Consider the following 26,620-nt stretch of genomic DNA (forward strand, 5'->3'; position numbering starts at 1 on the left):
CCAGGTTATATTCCCCGGTAAAAATGCACCACAACTTCTTTAGCCACTCATCTGCTGATGGGCACTTGGGTTGCTTCCGTGTCTTGTAAAAACAATGCTGCAATGAACATGGGGGCACATATATTCTTTTAATGGCAGTTAAACAAAGGAAACCTTGCAGGTCAGTCATCATAGCTCTGAGCGTTACGTGTTCACAGATGTCTTGATCAAGTTTTACCCGCCATCAGCCGCCGCAGATGTGTGCTGGGTGTTTATCGGTTTCTGAGTGGAAGTGCTTGAGTGGTTAAATAAAAGAAGCTTTTTTTTTTCTAATTGGTCACATTTTTGCACCATTGTGTGCACATAATGTTCTTTTCTTTTTTTAAAGAAGAGATTCTTTTGAAAAAGCTCTGTCCCTTATTTATCAGGCAGTGCCACTTCTTAATAAATGTCTTTGCTTACTATCCACCCTCCAGGTGATGAAGGCTGTGAAAGTGGGAATGAAAGAATATGAGCTGGAAAGGTAAGCTGCTGTGTCTCTCTGGGTGAAGATTAAGATGTAAACACAGTAATTGATGTTCCCTGAGCAAGTCGCAGAGGAGGAGGTCCTCAGTGGCACGGCTCACTGAGGGGACTGCGAGCTGGGCTTGGGCACCGTGGGCAGAGCCTTCTCCTCCGACCGAGGCCACTTTGCTGGTGCTTGGCAGAGTGTTTGATGGTAATGGTCTGTGATTACTTCTGAGGCTGCTTTAGTGCCTCATCATTTCACTCCCGGACTTTGTTTGTGCAATTTGCAGGAAACTTTACCAAAAAGCTGCTATTGTGACTCTGAAGGGCGCTAGTGAAACAGCCTGTTATTTATGTGTAAACACGGTCATTATGTCTGCTGCTAGGACAGTGCCGTCTCAGGATGGCTAAGTGGCTCATAAAGTGTTCTGGAGAGCTCCGCTGGCCTGGCCTGCCGCGCCAGTCCTCACCTGGCCCAGGCCTGGGCTCAGCATGCTATGGCAGTGGCAGGAAGAATCCCTTGGTCAGACCCAGACTGCTCCAAGGGCTCCTTCCGCCCTGTCCTGGGTCACCCCCAGTGACTGTACCATCTGGAAGCTCCCCTGGGGAGAGGGCAGGGAGAGGCTGCCATTTCTGCCCCGTCACACAGTAGGAAGTCCGTATTTCCCTCTCTGTGATACAGTAGGAAATCCACGTTTTGTCTCTGCCCCAGTTCCTGGCACAGCACTTCTAAAGCCCTCAGAATTCCCCCAGTGACAGAGTCTGTTGTTGTCCATAACTGGAGGCCCAGTGCACGGATTCATGCCCAGGTGGGGTCCTAATGGGGGCTGATCGGGGCTGTGCCGGCTGGGGGGAGGGGCCGCAGCGGTTGAGGGGGACTGATCAGGCCGGTTGTTTGGGTTGTTCTGGTTGTTCCTTCATTCCGGTTGCTTGGCTTTTATAAAGATAAGCCCCTTTCAGCCACACCAGCGTTTATGCTAATGAAGTGCTAGTGACTGGGAGAGAGGCTGGAGATTGAGTTCTGTCCAGTGATTTTTTTCATTTTTGCCTCCGTATGACCCTCTATAAAAACTGCTCCACAGGCTGGTGAAGGCAGGGGAGATGCTGGGAGGAGGGCTCCCAGAGGGCGTCTAAGCACCACACGCCTTGCCCGACCTTGGCCTGTGCATCAACCCCTCTGGCTCATCCCGAGTTGTAATCTTTATGAGAAAGTGGTAATAGTACAGGAAGTGCTTCCCTGAGTTCTGTGAGCCATTCTGGCAAATTTCATTGGGACCCCAGATTTATAGCCAGTCAGTCAGAAGTACGAGAGGCCTGGGCTTGTTATGTCTGAAGCGGGGATTATTCTTGCTGGATGGAGACCTTCACTCTGGCAATTAGTGTCAGAAGTAAGAGGTAGGACCCCCAGTTGGTGCCCACAGAGAATGAGAGCTGCTGGCTGGGAAACCCACACATTGGTGTCGGAAGTGTTGTGAGTACAGAAAAAAGTGTTACCTTTCACCCTCGGCCCCCGTCCCGATCCTGGCTGCCCTCTCCTGCCTGGCCTTAGAGCTTGGCGCTGCCTCCCTCGCCCGCCTCGCAGGCCCAACTCCGCCTGGGGCGGCCTCAGGCCGCTCTGCTTCCATGTCGCCCCCCAGCCTTTCTGGCTAGCCCACTTTGTCAGGGCGGGTGAGGGCGGGTGCAGACGGAGTCAGCGGTGGGAAGCCGTCACATGGCTTGGAAGTAGGTGTCTTTCTCAACGTCTAACCCTGAAAGGAGTGCTGAGCAGGGAACCCCAGGTTTCTCGCCTCTTCCCTGGGGGGTGGAGTAATGCTTCAGCGGGGACCCAGGAGGATGGGGAAGGGCAGGCAGGGCGCCAGCCTTGGCCTCCCATGGTCTGCTCAGTGCAGTATCTGCCCGGGATTCCCAGTGTCTTCACTCTGGGACAGGAAGCGGTCCGCCTGCTACCAGGGACGTGGGGGGGGGGCTGGGGGGGAGGAGGCCGAGACTGGCACTGTCCCAGGAATCTGGTCTCATCTTAATTGGCCCATAGTGACCCACAGCTGATGCCCAGTGTGGATCCCTGCCATCCGCCGCAGCTGGCCACCAGTGACTCCTAGGAGGGGCCTGAGCCCAACCCGCTGCAGCCAGACAGGCCTGCATGTGGGCTCTGGATCAGGGGCCTGTGGGAGCACTTCTTCCACCTCCTTACCCGCCACCCCCTCCCGGTAATGCCAGTCTTTTTCTTACCTTTAGTGGGAAATTGCAAATACTGCTGCCACTCCCGGAATAGTGGAATGAACCTTGAAGTCCCCACCAGGATTTTTATTTAGTTTTGTTTGGTTGCAGTATCTGAGACCAAGTCCCAGGTCTGACATTTCTCCTGTAAATGCATCCCGGGCGGCTCGGTTGACGAGGATACATTTTTCCTTTCCATAGCCACCACATCGTTATCACACCTAACTAAGTGAGCAGTAGATCCTCCATATCACCAATAGCTAGTCCACATTGGTCTAAACTGTCTTTCTCTGAGTTGGTTTGTTTGCGTCATGAGTTGCATTTGGCTGTTGTTTGAAGGAGGGTCTCTTGAGGCCAAGCCCTGGGAGAACTGCCTTTGTCTTCAAACCCCTCAGCTTCTCCCCCCTCCCCCACTCCTGGGCTAACGCACTGCTGCTGCCTCTGGGTCCGTGGCAGCTTTCAGAGACATGAGATCGTGGCCAGAGCAGCTGCCCTGAGGGTGCTGTGCGGTGTTCACTCAGCCTGTGTGCCAGGTGTGTGCACCGAGTGCACCTGCTGTGCCTGTGCCCGGCTGCGGCCGTCACCGGAGACGCAGGGGAAGCGGGGCCTGCCCCCAGGCCCCGACCTGAGGCTCCCTGCGCGCCGAGAGCAGGGGCTCCTGGGTAGAGGGTGGGTGGAGTTGGGGACTGCTCTGGGGAAAAGCTGAAGCAGAGATGATAAGTGCAAGCGACAGACTGTCCCTGAAGGACAGGTGGGTGGGTGGCCTTTTCAGACAGAGGGTGTCACCCCCTGAAGACGGTGGGCTGTGCGAGGACATTGTCACACCCCGGGGTGTCCCTGGCCAGAGGGCACATTGCGCTGCCGCTGCGGAGTGCTGGGGTCATGTCGCGGTCTCTGTCCTTGGAGCCTGGAGGCTGCTTCTTGGAGGCTCCCACCGCGTTTACTGCAGTGTCTGCCCACGGTGGGCGTCAGGACACACGTGGGGGTGAGTTCAATGGACAAGAGAAAGAATAAAATGTCCTGGGCTATTTTTTTTTTTGCTGTCGTCGGTGCCACTGTGAACGCTGGCCTTTTCCTGACCAGATGAGGAATGTACAATAAAACCTCATCTGAAGTGTTATCTCCCCCATCCTCCCTCACCTCCCCCCCCCCCCCCCCGGGGTGCGGCCCTTTAAGCACAGGCTGCTCGGATCCCTGGGAAGCCGCCGGCTCCGGGGCTAGAAGTGTGCGGACCAGCTGGACATCCCCCGGGGCATGGCCACCGCAGCCCAGAACGGGCACGGGGCAAGGAGGCAGGGATCCTGCGGGTCGGGCGTGCAGCGAGGGTGGGGCAGAGAGAGGCTGTGTTCTCCACGGCAGGCACGCCACCGCCGGCACAGGGTGCTCAGACTCACTCTGGCTACCGGGAGGCCACTTCTAAGATTTATGCTTCCAAAAATTTTATTATCAAAAGTTTGTTATAAAATCTTGAGGGCATGTTAAAAATTAAAAAGAGTGAGCTGATGGCATTTATTAAGACACCTCCTCCATGCTGAGCCTGTGAGTGGGGTTTCAGAGGGAATGGAAGTCATTTTCCGCAGTTGAGGTGCAGTAAATTGTGTTAAACCAATAAGACATTAATGTTTGGGTAAATCGGGCGCTAACAGCATCTGACTGCAGGCCCAATCAGGCAGGCCATTTTGCCGCTCATATTATTTAATGTTAGTGGCGTAACCAGCTTGTCGCCGGCTGGCATGGGGTTGGCAGCTGAATCAATTACCTGCAAACACTAATTTAGAGCATGCTCAATTGGCTGTGTAAGCAGGTCCCGGTTCACATTTGCCACAAGGAGATTAATAACTTGATGTTTTTGACAGCCTGGGACCTTAATTGAAATTACGCTCCTTCTCTCCAAGCTGTGAATGGGGCATTTTGGCCCTTCCCTGGCAGCTCCTCTGGGATTGTGTGAGGCGTTTGAAAGGCACACGGACTGTGAAGTGTGCAGGGATGGCATGGCGGTGCCCTCCCTGGGCCGGATCCTTCCTGGCAAACACCAGGCCCATCCGGAGACCCTGCACGGCCTGGGCTTGGCTCTGCTTGGCCGAGGCAGCAGCCGCTGGACCAGCCTCCCACTGCCTTCCTGTCGTTAGTGAAGAACTTGCCCAGCTGTGCTCCGGGGATCAGTCTCCTTGCCTTTCCCTGCCTTTGGGCCGATGGAGACAGTCAGTTCTGTGTGTTCTTGTGCCCGCTGGGCCCCGATTGGGGTTGGGGGACAGAGCCCTAGCCTGGGGGTTTCTTCCAACAAATACCACTGAGACACACACACAGACACACACGCACACGCCTCTCACCCATACCACGTTACACACATTACCCACACAGACACATGCACACCCCACACACTCATTCCCCATACATATTCACACACCACTCACATACCCCTCACACACTACATGCATGTTCACACCTGCCACACAACACCTGCCACACACAACACCTACCACATGCATCACAACACACACACACGTATGTACACTGCACATATCACACCACTCACATACCTCTTGTACACACATTCACACACGCAATACACAACACTTACTACCTGCACCACATTCACACATACTATACATACATATATTCCTCCACACACACATACCCACCATACACACACCACTTACCCCATTTACACCCTCACACATCATTCACACACTCCACACACACACCATACACAGCACACACACACAGCACACATCATACACACACAGCACGCACACACTCCACACACTCATACATCGTACACACACAGCACGCACACACTCCACACACACACTCCACACACACACACATCGTACACACACAGCACGCACACACTCCACACACTCATACATCGTACACACACAGCACGCACACACTCCACACACTCATACATCATACACACACAGCACGCACACACTCCACACACACACAGCACACACACACAGCAAACACACACAGCACGCACACACTCCACACACACACTCCACACACACACACATCGTACACACACAGCACGCACACACTCCACACACTCATACATCGTACACACACAGCACGCACACACTCCACACACACACAGCACACACACACAGCAAACACACACAGCACGCACACACTCCACACACACACTCCACACACACACACATCGTACACACACAGCACGCACACACTCCACACACTCATACATCGTACACACACAGGACGCACACACTCCACACACTCACACATCATACACACACAGCACGCACACACTCCACACACACACACTCCACACACACACACATCGTACACACACAGCATGCACACACTCCACACACTCATACATCGTACACACACAGCACGCACACACTCCACACACACACACTCCACACACTCACACATCGTACACACACAGCACGCACACACTCCACACACACACACACCACACACACACACACAGCACACACACACAGCACGCACACACTCCACACACACATACATCGTACACACACAGCACGCACACACTCCACACACTCATACATCGTACACACACAGCACGCACACACTCCACACACACACTCCACACACACTCCACACACACACTCCACACACACACACATTGTACACACACAGCACGCACACACTCCACACACACACACACTCCACACACACACACATCGTACACACACAGCACGCACACACTCCACACACTCATACATCGTACACACACAGCACGCACACACTCCACACACTCATACATCATACACACACAGCACGCACACACTCCACACACACACACACATACACACACAGCACGCACACACTCCACACACACACTCCACACACACACATCGTACACACACAGCACGCACACACTCCACACACTCATACATCGTACACACACAGCACGCACACACTCCACACACTCACACATCATACACACACAGCACGCACACACTCCACACACACACACTCCACACACACACACATCGTACACACACAGCACGCACACACTCCACACACTCACACATCGTACACACACAGCACGCACACACTCCACACACTCATACATCGTACACACACAGCACGCACACACTCCACACACTCATACATCGTACACACACAGCACGCACACACTCCACACACTCATACATCGTACACACACAGCACGCACACACTCCACACACTCACACATCATACACACACAGCACGCACACACTCCACACACACACACTCCACACACACACATCGTACACACACAGCACGCACACACTCCACATACTCATACATCGTACACACACAGCACGCACACACTCCACACACTCATACATCATACACACACAGCACGCACACACTCCACACACACACACTCCACACACACACACATCGTACACACACAGCACGCACACACTCCACACACTCACACATCATACACACACAGCACGCACACACTCCACACACACACACTCCACACACACACACACATCGTACACACACAGCACGCACACACTCCACACACTCACACATCATACACACACAGCACGCACACACTCCACACACACACACTCCACACACACACACATCATACACACACAGCACGCACACAATCCACCCACACCACGTGGTGCTGGGTCAGGTGGTTGGTCTCTCCTCACCCGCTGCGGGGAGCAGGTTGCAGAGCCCTCACTGAGTTCTGTTGAACAAGGCCCTCTTTTTCTTTCTGAGGATGACAAATCTAACTCCTGTCAGCGTAATTGTAAGGGGGGAAAGTTAAAGGAACCCCACAACCCCACTAGGCCCTGGTGATTGTGGCTGCAGAAAGCACAGGCAGTTGAGGCAGACAAGCTGCTGCTTTCCGTACCGCTCCCCACCCCAAGACCTTGCCCTGCACAGTTGACGAGCTTATCCCTCACTCTACCCCACCCTTACCCCCTTCATCTCCAGGCTACATCTCCAGCTCCCTCTCAGTGTAGCACTCTCTTCCTCCACCAGCTGGTCCCTCCTGGAGCCCTGTCACCACTGAAGGACCATCTCTCAGAGGCCCAGCCCTTCTCACTCTGGGTTACCTGGAGCTCTCCCTGCTGGGCGTGCGGGGCATGCTGGTCATCATGTCCCTGCCCTCAGCCCTCATGGGTGGAGCAGAGGATCCAGTTTCACTGATGATGGACATCAGCAAGAGGCTCTCATCTCCCTGCTTGCTGGAGGTTCTGGAGATGTACAGCCAGCTTCCCACCACCTGGGAGTGGTCAGCCTGGGCAGTCCTGGGCACCAGTGAGGCGCCCTCAGTTTACCTGCCCCCATGAAAGTGCCTGAGTTTTGCACGGGACCTTCGGGGCTTCAGGGTCTCTGAGACCTACACCCTGGGTAAGAACAGGTGTGACAGGCCCTTCTCTGTGGGCCCGGTCACTGTCCATGGGCAGTGCCCTGTGACCTCCGTCGCAGATAGAGCCTCTCTCTTTTGGCCACTTTGAGGGATGAGCTGTGGCATGGCTCATTCCAAAAGGGCCCTGATGCCCTGGTCCATGTGGCTTAGATGGTTGGGTGTCGTACGTGCGTTGGAAGGCTGCCAGTTCGATTCCCGGTCAGGGTACATGCCCACGTGTGGGCTCCTTCCCTGGTATGGGATGTGCAAGAGGCAGCTGATCGATGTTTAGCTCTCACATCGATGTTTCTCTCTCCCCCTCTCCCTTTCCCTTCTTTGCTCTCTAAAAATACATTAGAATCTTATAAAAAATAAACAAAAAGGGGCCCCCAAGACCCCAGCCTGGTGTGGTGAGAGCAGCTCTTGGCCTGTGTGGTGAGGCTGGTGCAGGTTTCCTGCCAGCACTTCCTGGACTGTTGGGGACAGGCCGCACGTTGCCACCGCGGGAGGGCTTAGGAAACCCCCGGTGGTGTGTGCCCCTCAGGAAGGCAGCCCCGCGCCCTGCACCCGCCAGCCACACCGCAGTGAGCGGAGCCCTTTCAGAGACCCTGGGTCTCCTTAGGTGGGCAATTCCTTGGGGTTCAGAGGAGGCTGCACCACTCCATACTAGCAGAACCGTCCCGTGTGCCCACCAGCCAGCTCTGTCCATACCACCTGGCACCAGGGAAGGGAGTTGCTCTCTCCAAGATGCTTGGCAGAGCCTGGCATTGGAGAGTGTAGCTGGGGCCTGGGGTGGAGAGGCTGTGGGACTCTGGCCCAAAGCAAGGATGGCTCAGTTTGCCTCTGAGAGTAATTGAGAAATGGGTACATTTAAGGTGCCAACCAGCCTGGCACCCAGCCAGAAAGTGAGCAGAGAACCAAAGGGAGAGCTCCCTGCACATACGCGCCTGGTCCGCGCAGCTGTTGAGGACAAAGCCCGTGGAAACTTCCTCCCCAGGGCCAGCGGAGCCTCGAGAGAAGCCTGCTGAGTAACCGTGGTGCCAGTGGCATCTTTGGGATTTGACTCCAGTGTTTTATCTTTGAGCCTGAGTCTGACTGTTGGTTTCCAATAAGTGTTTACTGCCAGTTAAGGAAGCAGTGTTTTTTCTATGGCTTGCTAGGAGATTTTCTTAGGAAAGGGCATTGAGTTTTACCAGCGGCCTTTTTGGCATCTCCTGTGTGTGTGTGTGTGTGTGTGTGTGTGTGTGTGTGTGTGTGTGTTTTAAGTAATTAAAAAACTTTGTATTTTGGAATAATTTTAGGTCACAGAAAGGTAAAAGGAATACTAGACAGTTCCCACGTACCCTGCACCCATATTCCCCCAGTTAACGTGCTTATGATCCATTCGTCACCACTGGTGAACTGCATCGACACATCGTTATTATCTGAAGTCCACACTTCATTCCAGCTCCCTTGGCGTTCACATGACGTCCTGCTTCTGTCCCAGGATGCCACGGATCACATTTGTCCTGTGCCCTTAGGCTCCTCCTGGCTGTGGCAGTTTTTGCTTTTGGTGATTTTGACAGTTCTCGGGAATACTGGTCGTGTATCTTGTAGACTGTCCTTCCATTTTAGTTTTTCCGATGCTTTTTTCCCACGAATCCTTCTCCCACTGTCATCTTCAGAGGGAAGTCGCTGCACAGCCTGCACATAGGAGTGGGGTTACGCTCTGTCTCCGCGGGGGAGGGGGAGCTAACACACTATTGGCTCTTCTTCCCCACTCACTTATATAGCCATTTATTTACTTATATCTGTATGGATCTATATTTTACACTTTGGATTATGATTTGATATTATGCTATTTATTTTGTTGCTCAAATCATCCCAGCTTTGGTCACCGGGACCCTCTCATTAGGCTCCTGTGCCCCTCGGATATCCCTTCCTCCCCCGCATCATTTTGCCTTTGGAGCACAGCCTTACTCTCTGCCACCACCAGATGTTCTAGGCTCATCTCGTATACTCCCCACTGCAGCCCTGGAGTCAGCCATTTCTCGGAGGCGCCCTGGTTCCTTCTATTGGAGAATGGTATTAGACACCAAGATTGGAGGCTGGTGTGCCTGAGATGAATTTCCTGACCGACTTCTTGGTGTATGGCCAGCGTGGCTTCCATGGCACACACTCTGCTTTGTCAGGCGGATTACTGTCTTAACGAACTGCAGGACTGAAATGGAAAGGCAGTGTACTCAGTGGTTAGAGCATGGTCTCTGTAGAGACTGGTGTCCTGAGCTTGAGTCCCAGGTCTGCCACTTGCTGTGCCTCCGTGAGCATTATAAAGGATTGCTTTATTGTTCATACTAGCATTTTATGTAGATTCAAATAGGGGATTGAGCTATATGTTTCAAACTCTCTTTGCCATATTTTGAAATCCATATTTTTAGGTCATGATGGGAAACTCTCCACAATGTTATGTTTTCTAGAACAATTTAGAAATCACAGGGCTGTCTGTTTCTTGAAGATTAAAGAGGTCCTTGGATCCTGCCCGAAATTGTGTTTTTGGGGAGAATGTCTTCGGTAACATCCCAGATTTTCCTAAGGAGTTGTTGTAATCTGACTCCATCCTCTTAGAGTCAAAACAGTATGTTTTTCTGGAAGTTTTTATTTTCAGCAAGAATTTTAAGCTTATTAGCATGGAGTTATTTTATTTCCTGAAGTACCTCCTCTTTATCTGTTATTGTGTTTCCTTTCTTATTCCTAATGTATGTATCTGTGCTCTTTCATTAGAGCTTAGCCTTGCCAGGCTTGCATCAGTTTTGTGGTCTTTTCATAAAATCTGCTTTTAAATAAGCATTTATCAGCTCTGCTGCGTGTCCGCTTCAGAGATTCCCAGTTTTAATAACTCCTTTCTCCTCCCGTCCTGACCTTGTTTTGAACATCCATCTTTTACTTAATTGAATCTCCGCTTATTGTCATTCTTCTTTTGCAAGAGATGAGTTTTGCTGCTACGTTTTCTAATGCTGCCTTGACCACATCCTAAGAAGTTTGGATTGATTTGATATTTGACCCTAAGGAGCGAACTAAGAGCATTTCTTCTAATTCTCAGATAGACATGGTTGTTTAACTGCCGTGGTTAACTTTTTGTTGTTAGTTTCTGGCTTTGCCATCACTGTCGTTAGAGAACATATTGTATGTAAATCTTACTCTTCCTAATTTTGAGATTTTTTTTTTCTTTATGGCCTATTTAGAAACATTTTTTGCCAGCATTTTATGGGATAAAATTAAACATTTTTATTTTTATTTTTAGAGCTCATACTTTAGCACACCTTAAATCAGGTTCCTTATCATGTTCCAGTCACCTGCCTCCTCTCTCTGTTTTATATATTCACCATAGTGTTAAGAGAGGTAGTTTTGTACATCCCTCTTTGTGATTCCCATAGGTTTTTGTTTTATTCACTTCCATACCCAGTTGTTTGAAGCATTCAGGTTGATGATCACTACATCTTCATTGCGCATTTTACCTGTTTACAGCTTACACGAACGAACCCCTTTTGACCTGACTAACCCTTGTGCCTGGATCTGGCTTTATCCGGAGTTGGTGTTGCTGTTAAATGTTCTTTTAGTTGCATCTTTCCGGGTGCACCTTTGCTGACTCCTCTGTGTCTGGCTTTGTTTACTGCGGACAGTTTCCTGTTCCAGACTGAGCGCCTCCCAGACCGGTGAGCCCCTGCATTTGTCATGAGGACCAGCGTGCTGGCTCTCAGCCACAGTCCCGTCCCTGTGGTGCTTTCTGGCTTCTGTTCTTCTTTGCTCACTTTTAAGCTTTTGTGTCGTTAGCAAGTTGGTGGAGGTTGCTTTGTTCTCTTTTACATACATCCCATTCTTATTGTAGAATTACTTTAAAATTAAGAAAATACGAGCTGTATTTCTCTACATTTTCTATCTTAGTTAAAAAGATCATTGATTTCTCACTTTGAAAAGAAGTTTAGCGTGGACAGGTCTCCTTCTCCCCTGTCTTCTGGTTTTTTATTGCGTAACTTCTCTGCCCATCAGTCAGTTCCCACACTTGCGTCGTCTTAGAGTCACTGGGATGGCAGTTGTTTAGAGGAAGCCCCATCTTCCTGGACCCAGGGTGGACCCTGAGCTGTGCAGTGTTTTCCCTTCCCTCCACCACGGCGGTCTGAGCCTTTTCCGTCTCATGGCACCCGGACACATGACTGACGTTAAACAAAAATAATGTTTTTTGCTGACCTGACTAAAACATTAGGTCTGATTTTGACTCATTCACACTGGACAGCTATTGTTGTATTGTCTGTTGTCATTTTTTTATCGGACAGTCTAAGGAAAAGAGGTCAGGGCCCCGACTACATAGTCAGGTACTGCATGTGTGACGGACTGCGGCAGGCACGCTAGGGTGCCCGCTACGGCTCTTGGTTGAAAGTCGCTGCTCTGAGGCTCGGCTTTGACCTTGCACGTGGAGAGTCCTCTTGTTGCCGCCTAGTGAAGGATGGCTTCACTGGGGGTTGAATCTTTGTTCCATGAAACCACTCCCTCCATTGTTGCCAGGGAGCTTAGGCAAATCCTCTTCATGCTTTTTTCTAGGGAACTTTTTTGTTTTCTTGCCTTGATGTTTAGAGAATTCTTTCTTTATTCTTGAGAGTAACAGGGTTTTCTGAGGATCTCTCTGGTGCTTTGGACAGCGGAATCCTGCCAGCCCCAAAGCTGGGGTAATGGCCCAGGTGAAGGCAGCCCCTGAGAACAGGTGTGAGCTGGGTGGTGTTAACTCAGAGTTCTTTAGCTCAGCTGTCGCCAACCTATCGGACCTCGCAGACCACCAGTTAGTGGTCCGCGCCCGCTGCTTTAGCCACGGTGTACCAGGCGTCTACAAACTACGGCCCGCGGGCCACATGCGGCCCACAGAGGAGTCTGATCCGGCCCGCCAGGTTTTTTGGGCAGTGAGCGCAGCCGAGGTGTTACAGTAGGAATTAGTAGTTCATATAGTCCGGCCCTCCAGCTCTCTGAGGGACCGTGATCTGGCCCCCACTTTAAAAAGTTTGAGGACCCCTAGGCGGTGCTGCGGAGGGCCATGACCTCGGTGGCAAGACTCAGGTCAGGTGCATTCTGACGTAGGCCAGTGAGGGGTAGAGCAAAGCAGTCACACCTGACAACAGAGCAAATGCATGAAGGAGGACACAGGTAACAGGTCCGGGTGTTAGCAATAGCCTGTGAGGCAGGAACAGCTTGGCCACCAGCGAGGCCGGCCTGCCCACAGCGGACACTTGTCCACCTGAGTGGGAGTGTCACACTCTGTGTGTTTCCTGTCTGTCATCCCATGGGCACTCCCAGGGGCAAGCATGTATCCCCTTGGGCCATGTTACCTGAGACTGTGGTGTAATTATCATGTCACCTGACATTTCACTCCCAGTCTCTCTGTGGCTCCCTCTCAGTTACAGGAGTGAACGTGGTGACTTGTTGGGGGACAGAAGCTGTGCAGACAGGCTTGGGGTTGCCCCTGCGAGCTCCCATGATGTCTAGGAACCAGCTCTTTAGTCAGAACAATGATACCTTTCTTTGCTGTGGAGCCTTTTCTTTTGAAAAAAAAAATTTTTTTTTATTGATTTCAGAGAGGAAAGGGGAGGGAGAGAGAGAGATACAAACATCAGTGATGAAAGAGAATAATTGATCGACTGCCTCCTGCATGCCCCACACTGGAGATCGAGTTTGTAAATGGACATGTGCCCTGACCATGAATCAAACTTCTATCTCTTGGTTCATAGGCTGATGCTCAACCACTGAGCCGCTCAGCTGGGCGTGGAGCTTTCTTTTAAATTCCTATCCCAGCCCTGGCCAGTGTGGCTCAATGTTGGCCCACACGCCAACGGTCTCAGGTTTGATTCCCAGTCAGGGCACGGACCTGCGTGGCAGGTTCATTCTCTGGCCCTCCTGGTTGGGGTGTGTGTGCAAGGCACCAATTGACCTCTCTCACATCGATGTTTCTCTCTGTCTCTGTCTCTCTCTTCCTCTCTTTCTCTTTCTCCCTCTCTCCGTTCCTCTTTCCCACTCTCTCTAAAAACCAATGGAAAAAATATCCTCGGATGAGAATTCACAACAAAAAAAATAATTCTTATTCCACATGTACTGGATCCCCTAGACGGGCTTTTTTCCCGTCTTGGCTTTTTTCCTCTTCCCTCTTATTCCCCTTGTGCACCAGGGGAAGTTCTCAAGCTGTTTTTCGTTCACTTCCTGTCACTCCTCACACTGGCTCTGCTGCCCACCGATTGCGCCCGTTCTGTAACCTGTCGCCACACCTTACGCCTTAGAGAGCCCTTTGCCGTCGTGGCCGCTCCACGTGCTGTCCGTCCCCGTGGATCCTGTGAAAACTCGCCCTCTGTTCTCCCATTTCCCACCAGGGGGCTTGTCTGGCTCCTCCTGCACGCGAACCCGGCGCTGTCTGGTCAGCCCCGCGATGCAGGGTCCTGTTGGAATCGCTCGGGCCCGGAACGGGCGAGGAGGTCTGGGCTTCCGTGGATTCATGTGCGAGGGCAGCCACCCAGAGGGCTGAGGAGGCCTGGGTGAGCCACACCTGGGGGGCGCCGGCAGCTTCCCCATGATGGGTCCGCTGCTTTGGCCACAGCCCGTCAGATGGTCTCCCTTCCCCTGCGGGTCTCCAGAAGCTCCTGTCAGGAAAGGACTATGTGTGTGGGGGGTGGAGGAGGGACCCCCTGAGGTTCCCACTTCTCAGTGGGAGGAGTTTTCTAGCAAGACAAAGGCCAGAGACCATAGACTGGTAGCCTCTGGGCTGTTCCCAGTGCTCAGGCCATGGGGTTTTGGCCCATGCAGTGGGGATTTTTGGTTTGTTCTGAGTTAGTAATTAAAATCTGGAAACTTCCCAGAAAGTGAAGTAGTAACCTAGTGCTGGTTTCTGCAGAGCAGCCACCAGGGGGCTGAGCGCTGGCTCCGGGCACCTGGCGCAGGCCCACCCCTCCTGGCCTCCCCGGCACCGAGGCAGACCTTCCATCACCCTCTCACCACTCTCACACCACGTGTGACTGAGAAAGATGTCTCATACCAGGGCTGTATCAAAGGAGGGGAAATAAAGATGGCTTAAGGGTCATGTAGTTCAAGAAGAACGGGAAAGGCTGCTTCTCATGCCCCGCCCCCCATTCCCTGGTGCCTCGCCTCGGCTGGCCCTAGCCTCACTCCCACTCTGGAATGGCCTTTCCATTTTTCTCCAACCCCCGGGGGCCAGGGAGCCCTGTGGCAGATGGGAGGGGAGAGGGGGTGTGGACCAGGTGCCGCCTCAGAGGGGAGCCCGTCCAATTTGGTTCTGGCCGGCAGGGGCCCAGCCTCTAGTGAGGAACTCTGTAGGAGCCGTTGTTCGGTGTGGCTCCCCGAGCAGGTTTGGTGCTGGGTTTTAGAAAATTCTCACTCAGATCTGTTACATTCTGGTGCAGAGTAATGTTCCCTGTGGGAGCAATTATCCCTGGCTGGGAGTTTTCCCTCCTCGCTCTGAATTCTGTAGATGTTGTGGAGGGTTTAATCTGGGAACTCTGAAACCCGTTCCCACATCTGCCAGCAGGCATGTCTGCCCCTGACACCGGGAGGCAGTTTGTGATGGAACCGCAGAGTTTCCCACTCAGAGGCCCCGGCACAGTCTCCACGGGGGCTGCTGTGAAGCCAGGCGGGAGCCCCTCCAAGCTTCCTGCCAGGCCAGCCTCTCCTGCGCCCTGGCCCCTCGGTCCGAGGGGAGGGTGGGCGGTATGGCCTTCCAGCTTCCTCCAGCATTGTCAAAGGGCATGCCCCAGCCAAGGCCCCCCACAGCTGCCCCTGAGCAGGTGAGGAAAGGTGCAGGTCGGGGTGGCAGTCAGGAGATGGGCCCCGGCCGCTCTGGCCACGTACCTGTCACGTGGATATGGGACTCTCCACACGCTGTGCTTGAGGCTCGGAAGAGATGAGGATGCCAGGGAGCCTGCCCGCTGACGACTGTGGGCGCGTCCGAGGTTGGTCTCAGGCCTCAGGCCCGGGGTCTGGGCGAGCGTGTTGTCACTGTAGTGTCCTGGGACGCTCCGGGCCAAGGCACTACCTGCCCACGGTCTGCTCCCATCCCGTGCTCCTCTGAGCAGGATGAGGCGATGGCCTCTTCCCTCTGCTCCAGCACCTGCAGGGGCCTGGCAGGGAGCTGAGGAAATGGGTCTGGGTCGTGGTTACTGCTGCTCACAGACCCAGCCGTGTTCATGTAGATTCCACCATTTTGTTAGAAAAGCCAGTTCCGCAGCCACAGAGCACCGGGCCCACCCCTCCTCACCCCTCAGCTCCTGCGTGTGCGGTAGTGCCCTCCTGGGCTGCTCTGTGAGCAGCACCAGCCCAGCGGTCGGCACTTGTGACAGCAGTTTGTGGCCCTGTTTGTGAGTGGCAGTGGCTGACCTATTCTAGTCTGTGTCTGGGCCTGGGTCAGGGTCTGGGTCTGGGTCTGGGAGGGGCCTATGCATGTCATGACCCTCAAGAGCAGCACTGTGGCCAGCACAGGTGTCTCTCCTGGGCACCCTGGCTGGGCAAGTGCATGATAGCAGCTCTCCAGCTCCAGCCTGGCGTGTCTCGGGCTTGGCGGAGGGCCCTGCCTGTCCAGGACCCCCTCCCCCCCTCTACACACACACACACACACACACACGAGATGCCTGGGGGCCGTAGGGTCAGGGTCTGGTGAGTTTGTGTTTGCTGTTTTACTTTGTCTTGCTTCCTGGAGCTGGGCTGGTGGCTGTGGAGATGAGCCTGTTGGGTGTTGAGTAGGTCTTTTGGGGCAGGGCCTTTAGCAAAGTGGTATCAGCTGCAGGACTGGGAAAGGGGTACCTTTTGGATGCACAGTTTGCAAAGGGGTACCTCCTTGCTCCCATTAGCACAGACACTGGCCTGTGCCCCAGGGGCCCTCGGCAACATTCTGCTAAGCGGTAGGAGGGGCTTGACTGTGACCTAGGCAGCTGGTGCTGCTGAAGCTGGACAAGTGTCACTTTCCCACAGGCACAAAAGAGTGAGTCTGGGCCTCGGCTGCTAGCAGGACCCATCCAATGAGAAGGTGCTTTGCTCCCCAGTGTGGGATATTCAAAATAGGCTCCAAGCACTCGATATATTTTCAGCATGAGCTGGAGTCTTTGAACCATTTATCTTGGCAGCTCTTCTTGAAACTGGGGAAAGGTGGAAATTCATCTAGGTGCTGAGAAAGGAGCCCGGGAGAAAAAAGTGTCTGGTGCTGTCGTGATGGGTGGCATGCCTGGAGATAGTGCTGGTGGCTCAGGGATCAAACAGCTGAGCAATGGCTTCCCAGGAAGGACTTGGGGAATTCTAAGTAGGTAATGAGGAGTGACTTTCTTTTGATTTACAGCAAGACTTGGCCATCAATCTGTAATCCTTTGAAGAGGACAGAAAAGAATCTCCGAAAGGCTGCGGTCCGGATGCCTCGGACTGGCAGTCCTTCCTGGGGGGATGGGAGGGGCTGTAACCTCCGCCAGGGGACAGTCTGGGTGGGCGTCTGCCTCTCTGCCAAGAGGGCCCAGGCCTCCCTGGCAGGTGACAGGGCCGGGCCCAGTGGGTACAGAGAAGGGGGTGGCAGAGCCAGTCTCAGTAAGATGCCCTTCAGAGGTTTCTGCAAGCTGAAGGCACTTGACCAGCTGAGGCTGTGGCTTTGGGTGGATGGAGATGCCAGCAGGAGCCAGTGAGGAGGCTGTTGTGGGGCCCGGGAGGGGCAGCTGGGCTGGAGGAGAGGGTAGGCTGGAGGGGGAGTTTGGAGCTAGAGCTAAGGACTTGCTGATGAATTGAATGTTGAGGGTGAAGGAAGAGGAGGAATGGCGATGAGTCCCAGGCTTCTGACTTGGCCCCTGGTGGTGTTGGGCCGTGCTCTGCCGACCCTGTCACGCTTCCCCCGCGTTCCCTTATAGGCGGGTGTGGGGCAGCTCCGTGCCACTGCGTTTTCCTGGTGCTTCTTTCTCTCTGCCTCCTGCCTCCCACTCAGTGCGTTTCCTGCCTGAAATGCAGAGGATTTGCCCTGGGGCTTTGTTTTTATAAGAATGGGCGAGAGACCCCCCGGACCCTGGAACTGCACTTGGGGCTGGCTGTGTTTCATGTTCCGCCTTGAATGAGTGTGGTGTGCATACTCGTTAAGCAGGCCCCTTCACTCTGCCTGCGGGTACACAGGGTGTTTGTGTGTGTGTGTGTGTGTGTGTGTGTGTGTGTGTGTGTGTGTGTGAGTGTGATGCATGCTGGTTAAGCAGGCCCCCTCACTCTGCCTGCCTAGGGTTACATGGGGTGTGTGTGTGATACGCACTGGTTAAGCAGGCCCCCTCACTCTGCCTGCCTGCGGGTACATGGTGTGTGTGTGTGTGTGTGTGAGTGTGAGTGTGATGCATGCTGGTTAAGCAGGCCCCCTCACTCTGCCTGCCTAGGGTTACATGGGGTGTGTGTGTGATACGCACTGGTTAAGCAGGCTCCCTCACTCTGCCTGCGGGTACACAGGGTGTTTGTGTGTGGTGGGGGGTGCATGCTGGTTAAGCAGGCCCCCTCACTGTGCCCACCTGAGAGTCCACAGGCCCAGCCCTGGCAGTCAGTCTCCTTACCCTGAGCAGGCAGCAGAGGAGCTGGGCCAGGAGATGGAGGGGTCTTACGACACATCAGGGACAGGACAAAAACCTGTGCTCCTTACCCAGGCAGAGGAGTGAGGAGCCGGGCAGTGGTCCTGGGACCTGGGAAATGGCAGTCAGGAGCATGTGCAGCAGGAAGGTGGTGGCTTTGAAAGAGGGGTACGGGGCAGTGGGAGGCTGAGCGTGTAAGGCACAAAACCCCTGAGGCCAGGGCAAGTTCCCTCAGACCACTCCTGTGTCAGCCCGTGTGTTCTGTTCAGCAAGCATTTACCAGGCGCCTGCTGCATGCCAGGCCCCGTTCCGAGCTCTGCAGATGCAGCAGTAGGAGAGGCCCTGCTCCCGCGGAGCACAGTGCTGGGCAGAGAGGCCACGGCATCCATGCGCCAGCAGCAGCACCCGCGCCTTCCCTGAGATCACACCACGCCAGGCAGCCTGGCCCTGCCCACTACTGCAGTCAAAGGAGGTACCACCCACTCCATCCTCATGGCCACCCTGAGCCTAGGGACTACTGCTAGGCTTCTTTTATAGGCGAGGAAAGTGGGAACCGAACAGCTCGGTAATTGGCCAAGGTCACACCTTTCGCAAAGTGAGGGAGCCAGGAATTCAACCCTGGCCATCAGCCCTCTCGCCCGTGTCCCTCACTGCTCTGTCCTGGGGACCTTGTCTGAGTGGGCTGCCTTTATCAACCTCGCAATTATAGTTGTGCAGTGTAGGGTACCGGAAGGCATGGTTGTCTTTGGGGAAAGTTCTGGTCTTAAAAATGGCTGTAAAGATAGAGGACGAATACCTGTCACATAGTGAATTGTGGTGACATATAACCTAATGCCACTATTGGGGCAGAACCAGCCAATTCTAGGTGAGGAGGGAGATCCTGCCTCCTGAAGTGGAAAGGCTGACTAAGAAGGGCAGGAGGCTCAATTGTCCACCTCCATGGTCAAGGTCAGCCTCAGCCAGGAAGCCCTGGACAGGTGGGATGCAGGAGGGGGCAGGGGCAGAGGTCACGGGCAGGGATGCGTGCAGGGCCCCTGGCAGCGTGGCAGGCTCAGGGCTGCTCCTCTTTCAGGTGGAAGGGGGGCTTCACAGACTCCTTACTTAACACTCGGAGGATTCAGGGTCCACAGAGCAGCCAGCCTGGCTGGGGCCAAAGTTGAGCCCATCAGAGCAAGGTCATGTGCCACCCTCCCACCCCCCAGGGCTGTGAGCTTTTCCAGGCGGCCTCGCTTCCTGTGGATGTGGTCACTGGCCCAGGGGAGCCCAATGGCCCAGTGGTTATCACGGAATCAGGTGTGTAGCCCTGGGCGGGCAGATAAGGGGCATGTGTTAGTGTCGCAATGTGGTGGTGTGGCAATCGTTCACAATGGTCCTGGGCCAGAGAGGCCAGCCTCGCCAGAAGGATGTTAAATGGCAAGCGTTTCTGAGGACAGGCTTTGATGCCCGCTAAAGAGGGCTGATCTCGCTGGGCTCGGTGTGCCCTGCAGAACCAGTCATCTCTTCAGGACCTGGACTTTCTTGGAGGGGTTCCAGGTGCCGTAGGTCCCGCCACACGGGCTAGGAATCACCTTTCAGGTTGTCCATTTCGAGAGCTCCGATTTGACCCGGGTCCAGCAGGCTGATAGGTCACCGCCTGCCCTTGCCAAGCAGACCGCTGGGGCACCCCACACTCTGGCCAGTCTGCTGTGCCCTTTCGTTGGATTACAAACGGTTGTTGGGTACTGACAGGTGCTCAGAACTGTTCCAGGAGAGACAGAGCAGAGATACCCTGTGTGTGAAGCTCTGGGAAGAGAGAAGTGAATTAGTAAAATGTGCATATTTAATGGTGACAAATACTACAGAAAAAAGAAGCCAGGGGAGGTAAGAGAGGGAATCTTGGAAGTGATTTGCAGTTTTGAAGGGGGTGGTGTCGAAGGCTTCTTATAAGGGGAGTGGCATAAGTTCCGGGGGGGCCCATGGCCCAGGCTTGGGGGTTATGGGAGAGGAGAGGAATAGCTGGGAGCCAGAGAGGACAGGAGCGGGGATGGGGTTGAGGTCAGAGAGGCAAGGGGCAGGTCCCCGTCCGGTGGCGGTGAGGAGCAGCCTTTGGCTTGTGCTGAGGAGAGAGTGCAGGGGGCAAGGGCAGCAGCTGGAGCCGGTGAGGAGGCCCTGCAGTGAGAGAGGAGCCAGGCTCAGAGTGCCGGAGTGAGAAGAAGGCAGGTTTGGGCGTATTCTGTGCAGGCCCTGGTGAACCCAGTGGCCCAGTGATCGCGGAATCAGGGCTGTGCCTGACTTTGAAAGCAGAGCAAGCAGGACTCAGTGTCAGATCAGGGGTGACTCCAGGGTTTTCGACGTGAGCACCTGCAAGGATGGAGGTGCTATGAAATGAGGCAGAGAAGATGGGACCACCTGTGCCTGAGGTCGAGGCAGCAGCGGGAGGGCAGAGAAACCTGTGGGGAAAGATTCCCCTCCGCCAGGTCACTTCCGGGTCCCTCCAGCCTTCTGAGACAGGCCCCATAGGATGTCTGTATACATGGGCCATTGCTATGTGTGGGGAAAAGCCAGCATGAAATCACAGAGAACGTTTCTTGGAACCCTGGCTTGTGGCATCTGCTGTTTGCTGTGGGGAGTTGATGCCAGGCATTGGTCAAGGCCCAGAGTGGCAGCACCTGTCAGGTAATGAGCTCATCTCATCATGGAGAGGCCGGCTTCCCAATGACCCTGCTGGACTGTGACCGCACACACCTGCGCAACCAGCTCCTCGTTTGGTCGGATTTTTCATCGGGAGAGTTCTCTTTGCTGAGTGCCCCCAGGGCCATCGCCAAGCAGCCCTAGTAGACACAGTTGCTGGGGGAGTTTGATGGGTATTCCAGCCAGCCCAAAGGCCAGCTTGCCCTGTGCCGGGCAGGTTGCCCATGCCTGGCCCGGCATCCCAATACACCCATGTGGGCAGGGGGAGAAAGGTGCCTGAGGTTCATCCTCTAAGAGAGGATTTTGAAGGTCTGGTGCTCAGGGGCCCCTGGGCATAGGTGCTCAGCCAGAGTGGTGGGGCCAGCAGTGCTGGAGCCCGGTGCTGCTGGTGCATTCTGGGAGCTATGGGTGCATGTGAGAGGTGCCCAGGTTATGGGAGCTCCAGACACGCCATGCTTTTGCCCACTCAGGCCACGATCAGTCTGGAGCAGCCCTTCAAACTCCATGGCGCTGTGCGTTGCCGAGAACTGTGCCTGGCCCGTACTGGAGCTCAGGTCCTTTGCTAGAAAGCTTCGGCTCCTTGCCTCCATTCCTGTAACAGTAGGGAGGGACCACACTCAGTCCCGGAGCTGCCGCTGGTTGAGACATCACCATTCAGCTCCAGGAGAGCACCAGCTCAGAGAGGGTATTTTCCTCTGGGGCAGCTGTGCTGCCACCCACTGCCAGCTGCGGGCGGGACGCTGTTCCCACCTCCATCACCCAGAAGCCACTCCGATCTTGGCATGGCTGGCTGGACAGTGGGAGAATTCACCATCGGGCAAGGCTGGGGCAGAGTGGGCCCAGGCACAGGTCTTGGCCTTGAATGTAATAGGGCTAATAGGCCAGAGGAACCCTGATCCGCCCCTTCTCTTGACGCCCTGCTGTCTCTGTTTTCCAGCAGCAGCAGCAGAGAGCCAGGTCAGTCTGGTCAAGAGAGGAAGCAGCAGCATGCCTTAAGCTCTGAGCTAGGGCTGGATAAGGCGGGCGTGGTGCCCCTGCTGAAGGGCACAGAGTGGGTCCTGGGAGAGTTGGGGGTGGCGACCCTGTCTTTTGGCCCGTTCTCTAGGCCCAGGGAGCAGATGGATGTGTTCCCTCGGTGCCCGGCTGAGTGTGCCCCTCAGTGGCCCTCTGAGATACTGCTTCCCGGACTATCCCCAAGTCTATTGGTGACATCCTTGGGGCTTGCGTCTGGGCGCTGGGCCAGCTGTGAACTGGAGAGTTATTTCCAGCCGTCCAGGAGGCTCAGCCACTGCCTAAGGCACCTCTCTTCTCCCAGTTCATGGCTAGATGCTTCACTACATTGTCCTTCCTGCGTTCGTCTTTCTGCCCCTTTCACTGGCTCTTCTGTGACTTGGCTGCTGTAAGGTAGCGACTGGGTCACACCCCATGTGTTATCAGGGGTTTGGAACCCCACCCCTTCCAATGATGAGATTACAGGACAGGAAGTGGCGAGAAAACAGGCCCCTCACTGCACACCCTATGCTCCTCCGGAAATCACTGTCCAAGCGGCTTAGATACCGCCACCCCTCGCTTCTCCCCCTGACTCCGCTGCCTGCTCACCTTAGTGGGCAGTTTAGTTGGATTTATTCTGATGGGCTCTATGCACTTAGCAGTATAGAAAGATATTTGTCATTTTGCAATACAACATCAAACACAGTGACCTAAACGATGGTGACAACCGAGATTCACCCACAGTCTAAAATTCAGCATTATTTATGACGTCTAGAGGTCCAGTGCCTACAGTGTCTCCTTAATCCAGTCTGATGCTGGAGCCCTGCTCCCAGGCCGCCTGTGTCTGCCATGGCTGTTAATAACAGCTCCTCCAGGCTTCCTGTTTGCCGACGGAAAATCCATCTGAAGCTTTTGCATCTCATGTGGCTGTTAAAAATTGATGTTCCTTTATTGATGTAACTGGTTCTTGCCAACTACTTGGGGACAAATAAAAGTGGCTGAACTCAGAGACAAGCAGAGAACCATTTGTTCATGGGATTGCTGGCCAATTGATGTTGGTAGTTAAACAAGCTATCATTTAAAAGAATCTTGAAAGAAAAAGAGTAGACTGCCTGAGAAGTTCGTGTTCAGAGGGACTGTGCCAGGAATGAGATGCAGCTGTGCTGAGGGTCAGGCGGGAGCCGGGTTCTCTTCTCCAGCCGCAGGGTCCCTCCCGCTTTGCTTTCCCTGCCGCTGCCCGCACTCCGGGCGCCTCCCCCGGCCTGATTGCCAGTCTTCTCTCTCACACGCCCTATTCTCCGCCTCGGGCTGCTCACCTGCTCTGCCTTTTGCTGCAGACCCCCTCCTCCAGGAAGTCGGCTCATGAGTCCTTTCCCTCTCTGTGCATAGCATCTTTGTCCAGCTTCACACCATTGCACATAATGAGGGGTCTCGGTCCTTCGAGGTCTGAGGCCCAGGGTCTGCCCTCTTGTCCATCCTGTGCTTACAGCACTCACAGCTGGCACACAGGGGCATGCGATGGTGTTGCTGACAGACCTGATGACCAAGGCCTCCTGAGCACCCGAGAGCTGGGTGTGACAGATCTCTCCCAACAGCTTCTCTTCCCGGCCCCCAGGATGCAGGGGGGGCACTCCCAGGAGCACCAGCCCAGGCTGGTCTGCCTACAGAATAATTACTTCAGACTAGCAACAAGTGTGGACGATCAGGAGGCAATATCATTGATTTTCCCATAAAGGTGCAATTTGTGGTAAGTGAGAGAACCTTCCTGACAGTATCTCACCCGTCTTCACTGACTGGCCCTTGCACCCCTGCGGGGAGCGGGCCGAGTGTCTCAGGGTCACTTAATCTCACTAGGCTCGTGGCCCAGGGTGTGGGCAGCATCTCCTCAGCCTTGGGAGGACTGGGGCCTCGGCCATGCTGTCTCGGTCAGGCAGGACATCCGGCTTCGGTCAGCGGGAGATGCTTAAAAGAGGCTCATGCTTGACTCCGGGTGGGGTGCTGGGAGCCCCTCATTCCCCTCCCCACCTCCTCCTCGTCTTCCTCTCCCCCCTCTCCCCTTGGAGCACCCGGAAACCAAGCTGGAAGCCTACAGGTCAGAGGGAGCTCTGGGCTGGGCCAGCCTCAGGTTTTTGTTCTTCTCCCAGCTCCAGCACCTTTCTTCTTTCTCACCCCTTCCTGGAGGCCAGCCTCTTCCTCCTTCCTGCTCTACCTCCTCCAGCATTTGTTGAGAGGAAATTCTATACCAGACACCAGGCTGGCAGAGGACCTGCTGAGAGCCTGATGGACCCCACGTGCCTGCCCACGGCGCCGGCTGGTGTCAGAGACCGAGCAGAGGCGCTGTGGGAATGCAGAGTGAGGGCCCAGGAGCCCTCTGCCTGCAGCCCTGGAGATTCTGACCCTCAGGATGCTGCTGTGAGAGAGGGCCACAGACAGAACAGCTCTGTGTGACAACCAGAGTCCGACCGTCATTCCCCTTTCACAGCTGTGGGCACCAAGGCCAGGCAGGCCTGCTGGGGCCAGGAGCCCTTCCACCCGGTGAGCCCTGCCCGGAGCTGAACAAGGCGGGGTGGGTTCTGGGGCCCTTATCCCTCAGCTGCGTCCAGGCCCCGAATGCTCGTTGTCCTGGGCTGTGGCCAGGTGAGGGCTTGGTGTCCTCACCTCCTGGGACTGGCAATGGAAGTGACAAGGGAGGTGACCTGTGAGTCACTCACTCTGGATCCTCAGCTTGGCTTCCAGATTCTGTTTTCCATCACAGTAATTGCATTTATTATTCATAAACTTCTAAAACTGGCTTGTGGGCCTCAATTTCCCAAGCCCCCCGGCTGCCACAGCTGAGGCTTCTCCGTGGTGTCGGGCTTGCCAGGTCCCCTGTGGCTTTGAGTCAGGATCAGACGCGCAGCGAGGGCCCTTGGAGTTTGGAAATGAAACAAAGGGTTCCCAGCGCCGAGGCTTTCCGGCAGCCCTGGGCGCTGGCCTTTCCCTCCTGTCTGGAAGGGCGGGCGACGAGGGAGCTGTCCCCCAACCACCCGCACTGGCCACCTCCTCCGTCCCACCTCGGCTCGGCCTCCTAGGGCCATGCTGTCTCCCCTGTGTGCCATCCGCGCCGCAGGGCCCTGCGCCCGGGCATATCCCCTCCCTCCTGTCTCACTCCTCTGCAGGCTGCCCTGTCTGTGGGTACCCGCCCAGGGTGGGTGCTGCCGAGTGCTCTCAGTCCTTCCCTCCGAGCAGGGAGGGCAGCCTGCGGTGGGCTGGCCCTCACCTGTGCGTGCTGGGCTTCCCACTGCTCCACCTGGCTCCCTCCTGGCCCCGTTCCCAGCACCGCCCCAAGGCCATGAGCTTCCCAGCCTCCTCTTGTGCCCCAGCTGGCAGCTTTCTCCTAGGCTGAAGGGGTTTGTGTTTTTTTCCACTGCCCCTCCCCCACCGTCTGTGGTGAAGTCCCGTTTCTGCGGAGATCTCTGTTACACAAAGACAGCCACCTCTGAGGGATCAGCATCCGTCTGTGGCTCTGGCTCTCCAGAATCAGTCCCTGCCCGGGGCCTCGGCAAGGCCGGAGGCGCTGTGTCCCACCGTGCCTGATGGCGGGGGGCGGTGTGTGCCTGGGAGGCTGAGGCTGGCGGGAGGGCCCAGGCGGCTCCAGGCCTGGTGAGGCGCTCTGGACCCTCGTGCTCAGGTTCAAGTCTCTGGTTCACAAAGTAACGGGCGTGAAAGGTCTGTCCCTGCCGGGGGGAAGGCAAACACAGACAGGTGCTGGAACAACCTCTGAAGACAGCAGGCAGTAGCCCCCAACGCTGAGCAGCCCACCCCTGGCCGGCGGACACACACAGGACATGGGCGAGAACGGGGGCCCGGAGCCCAGGCGTAGCGGTAGATAAACTCCGGTGTTTCATAAAGCAAGCACTCGAGGAGTGAGAACGAACAGGTTGTCACTGTGCCCGGGAACATGGACGGCTGGCTCTCCGGAGGGCCAGTCAGCAGAAGCCGGGCTCCAGGGCACACGCTGTGTCATTCCACTCACGCAAAGCCCCGCGGGCAGTGGAGACGGGTCAGTGAAGGGTGGCCATGGCAGTGGCACCTGTCAGCAGGCTAGAAGTTCTGGGTCTTCATCGAGGGGGTACGTTTGTGAAATCTCCACACTCTGGGACCTAATGTGTATGCACTTTGTGTGCATTTCAATAAATAGGTTTGGGAAAACACACACCGCAAAGCAGGGCTGCGGTGTGGTCTCTGTACCTTTGAAATTTACAGGCACCTCAGGAGCCACAGGCTGACACGGTGAAATGGCCACTTGCGTGCTTTCAGAATTATT

General features: G+C 55.0%; 1 protein-coding gene across 2 annotated transcripts in view; it reads left to right on the plus strand.

The window, feature by feature from the left end:
- PEPD (peptidase D) overlaps positions 1-26,620 on the plus strand; it is a 108,830-nt gene that overhangs the window by 49,253 nt on the left and 32,957 nt on the right. For both annotated transcript variants that reach the window (XM_036440534.2, XM_036440535.2), the window contains exon 9: positions 456-502. In XM_036440534.2, coding sequence (XP_036296427.1) covers positions 456-502 — 47 coding nt within the window. The remainder of the gene's footprint in view (positions 1-455; positions 503-26,620) is intronic.

The sequence above is a fragment of the Pipistrellus kuhlii genome, unplaced genomic scaffold, assembly GCF_014108245.1.
Source record: "Pipistrellus kuhlii isolate mPipKuh1 unplaced genomic scaffold, mPipKuh1.p scaffold_m20_p_17, whole genome shotgun sequence".
In the NCBI taxonomy this organism is placed as follows: domain Eukaryota; kingdom Metazoa; phylum Chordata; class Mammalia; order Chiroptera; family Vespertilionidae; genus Pipistrellus; species Pipistrellus kuhlii.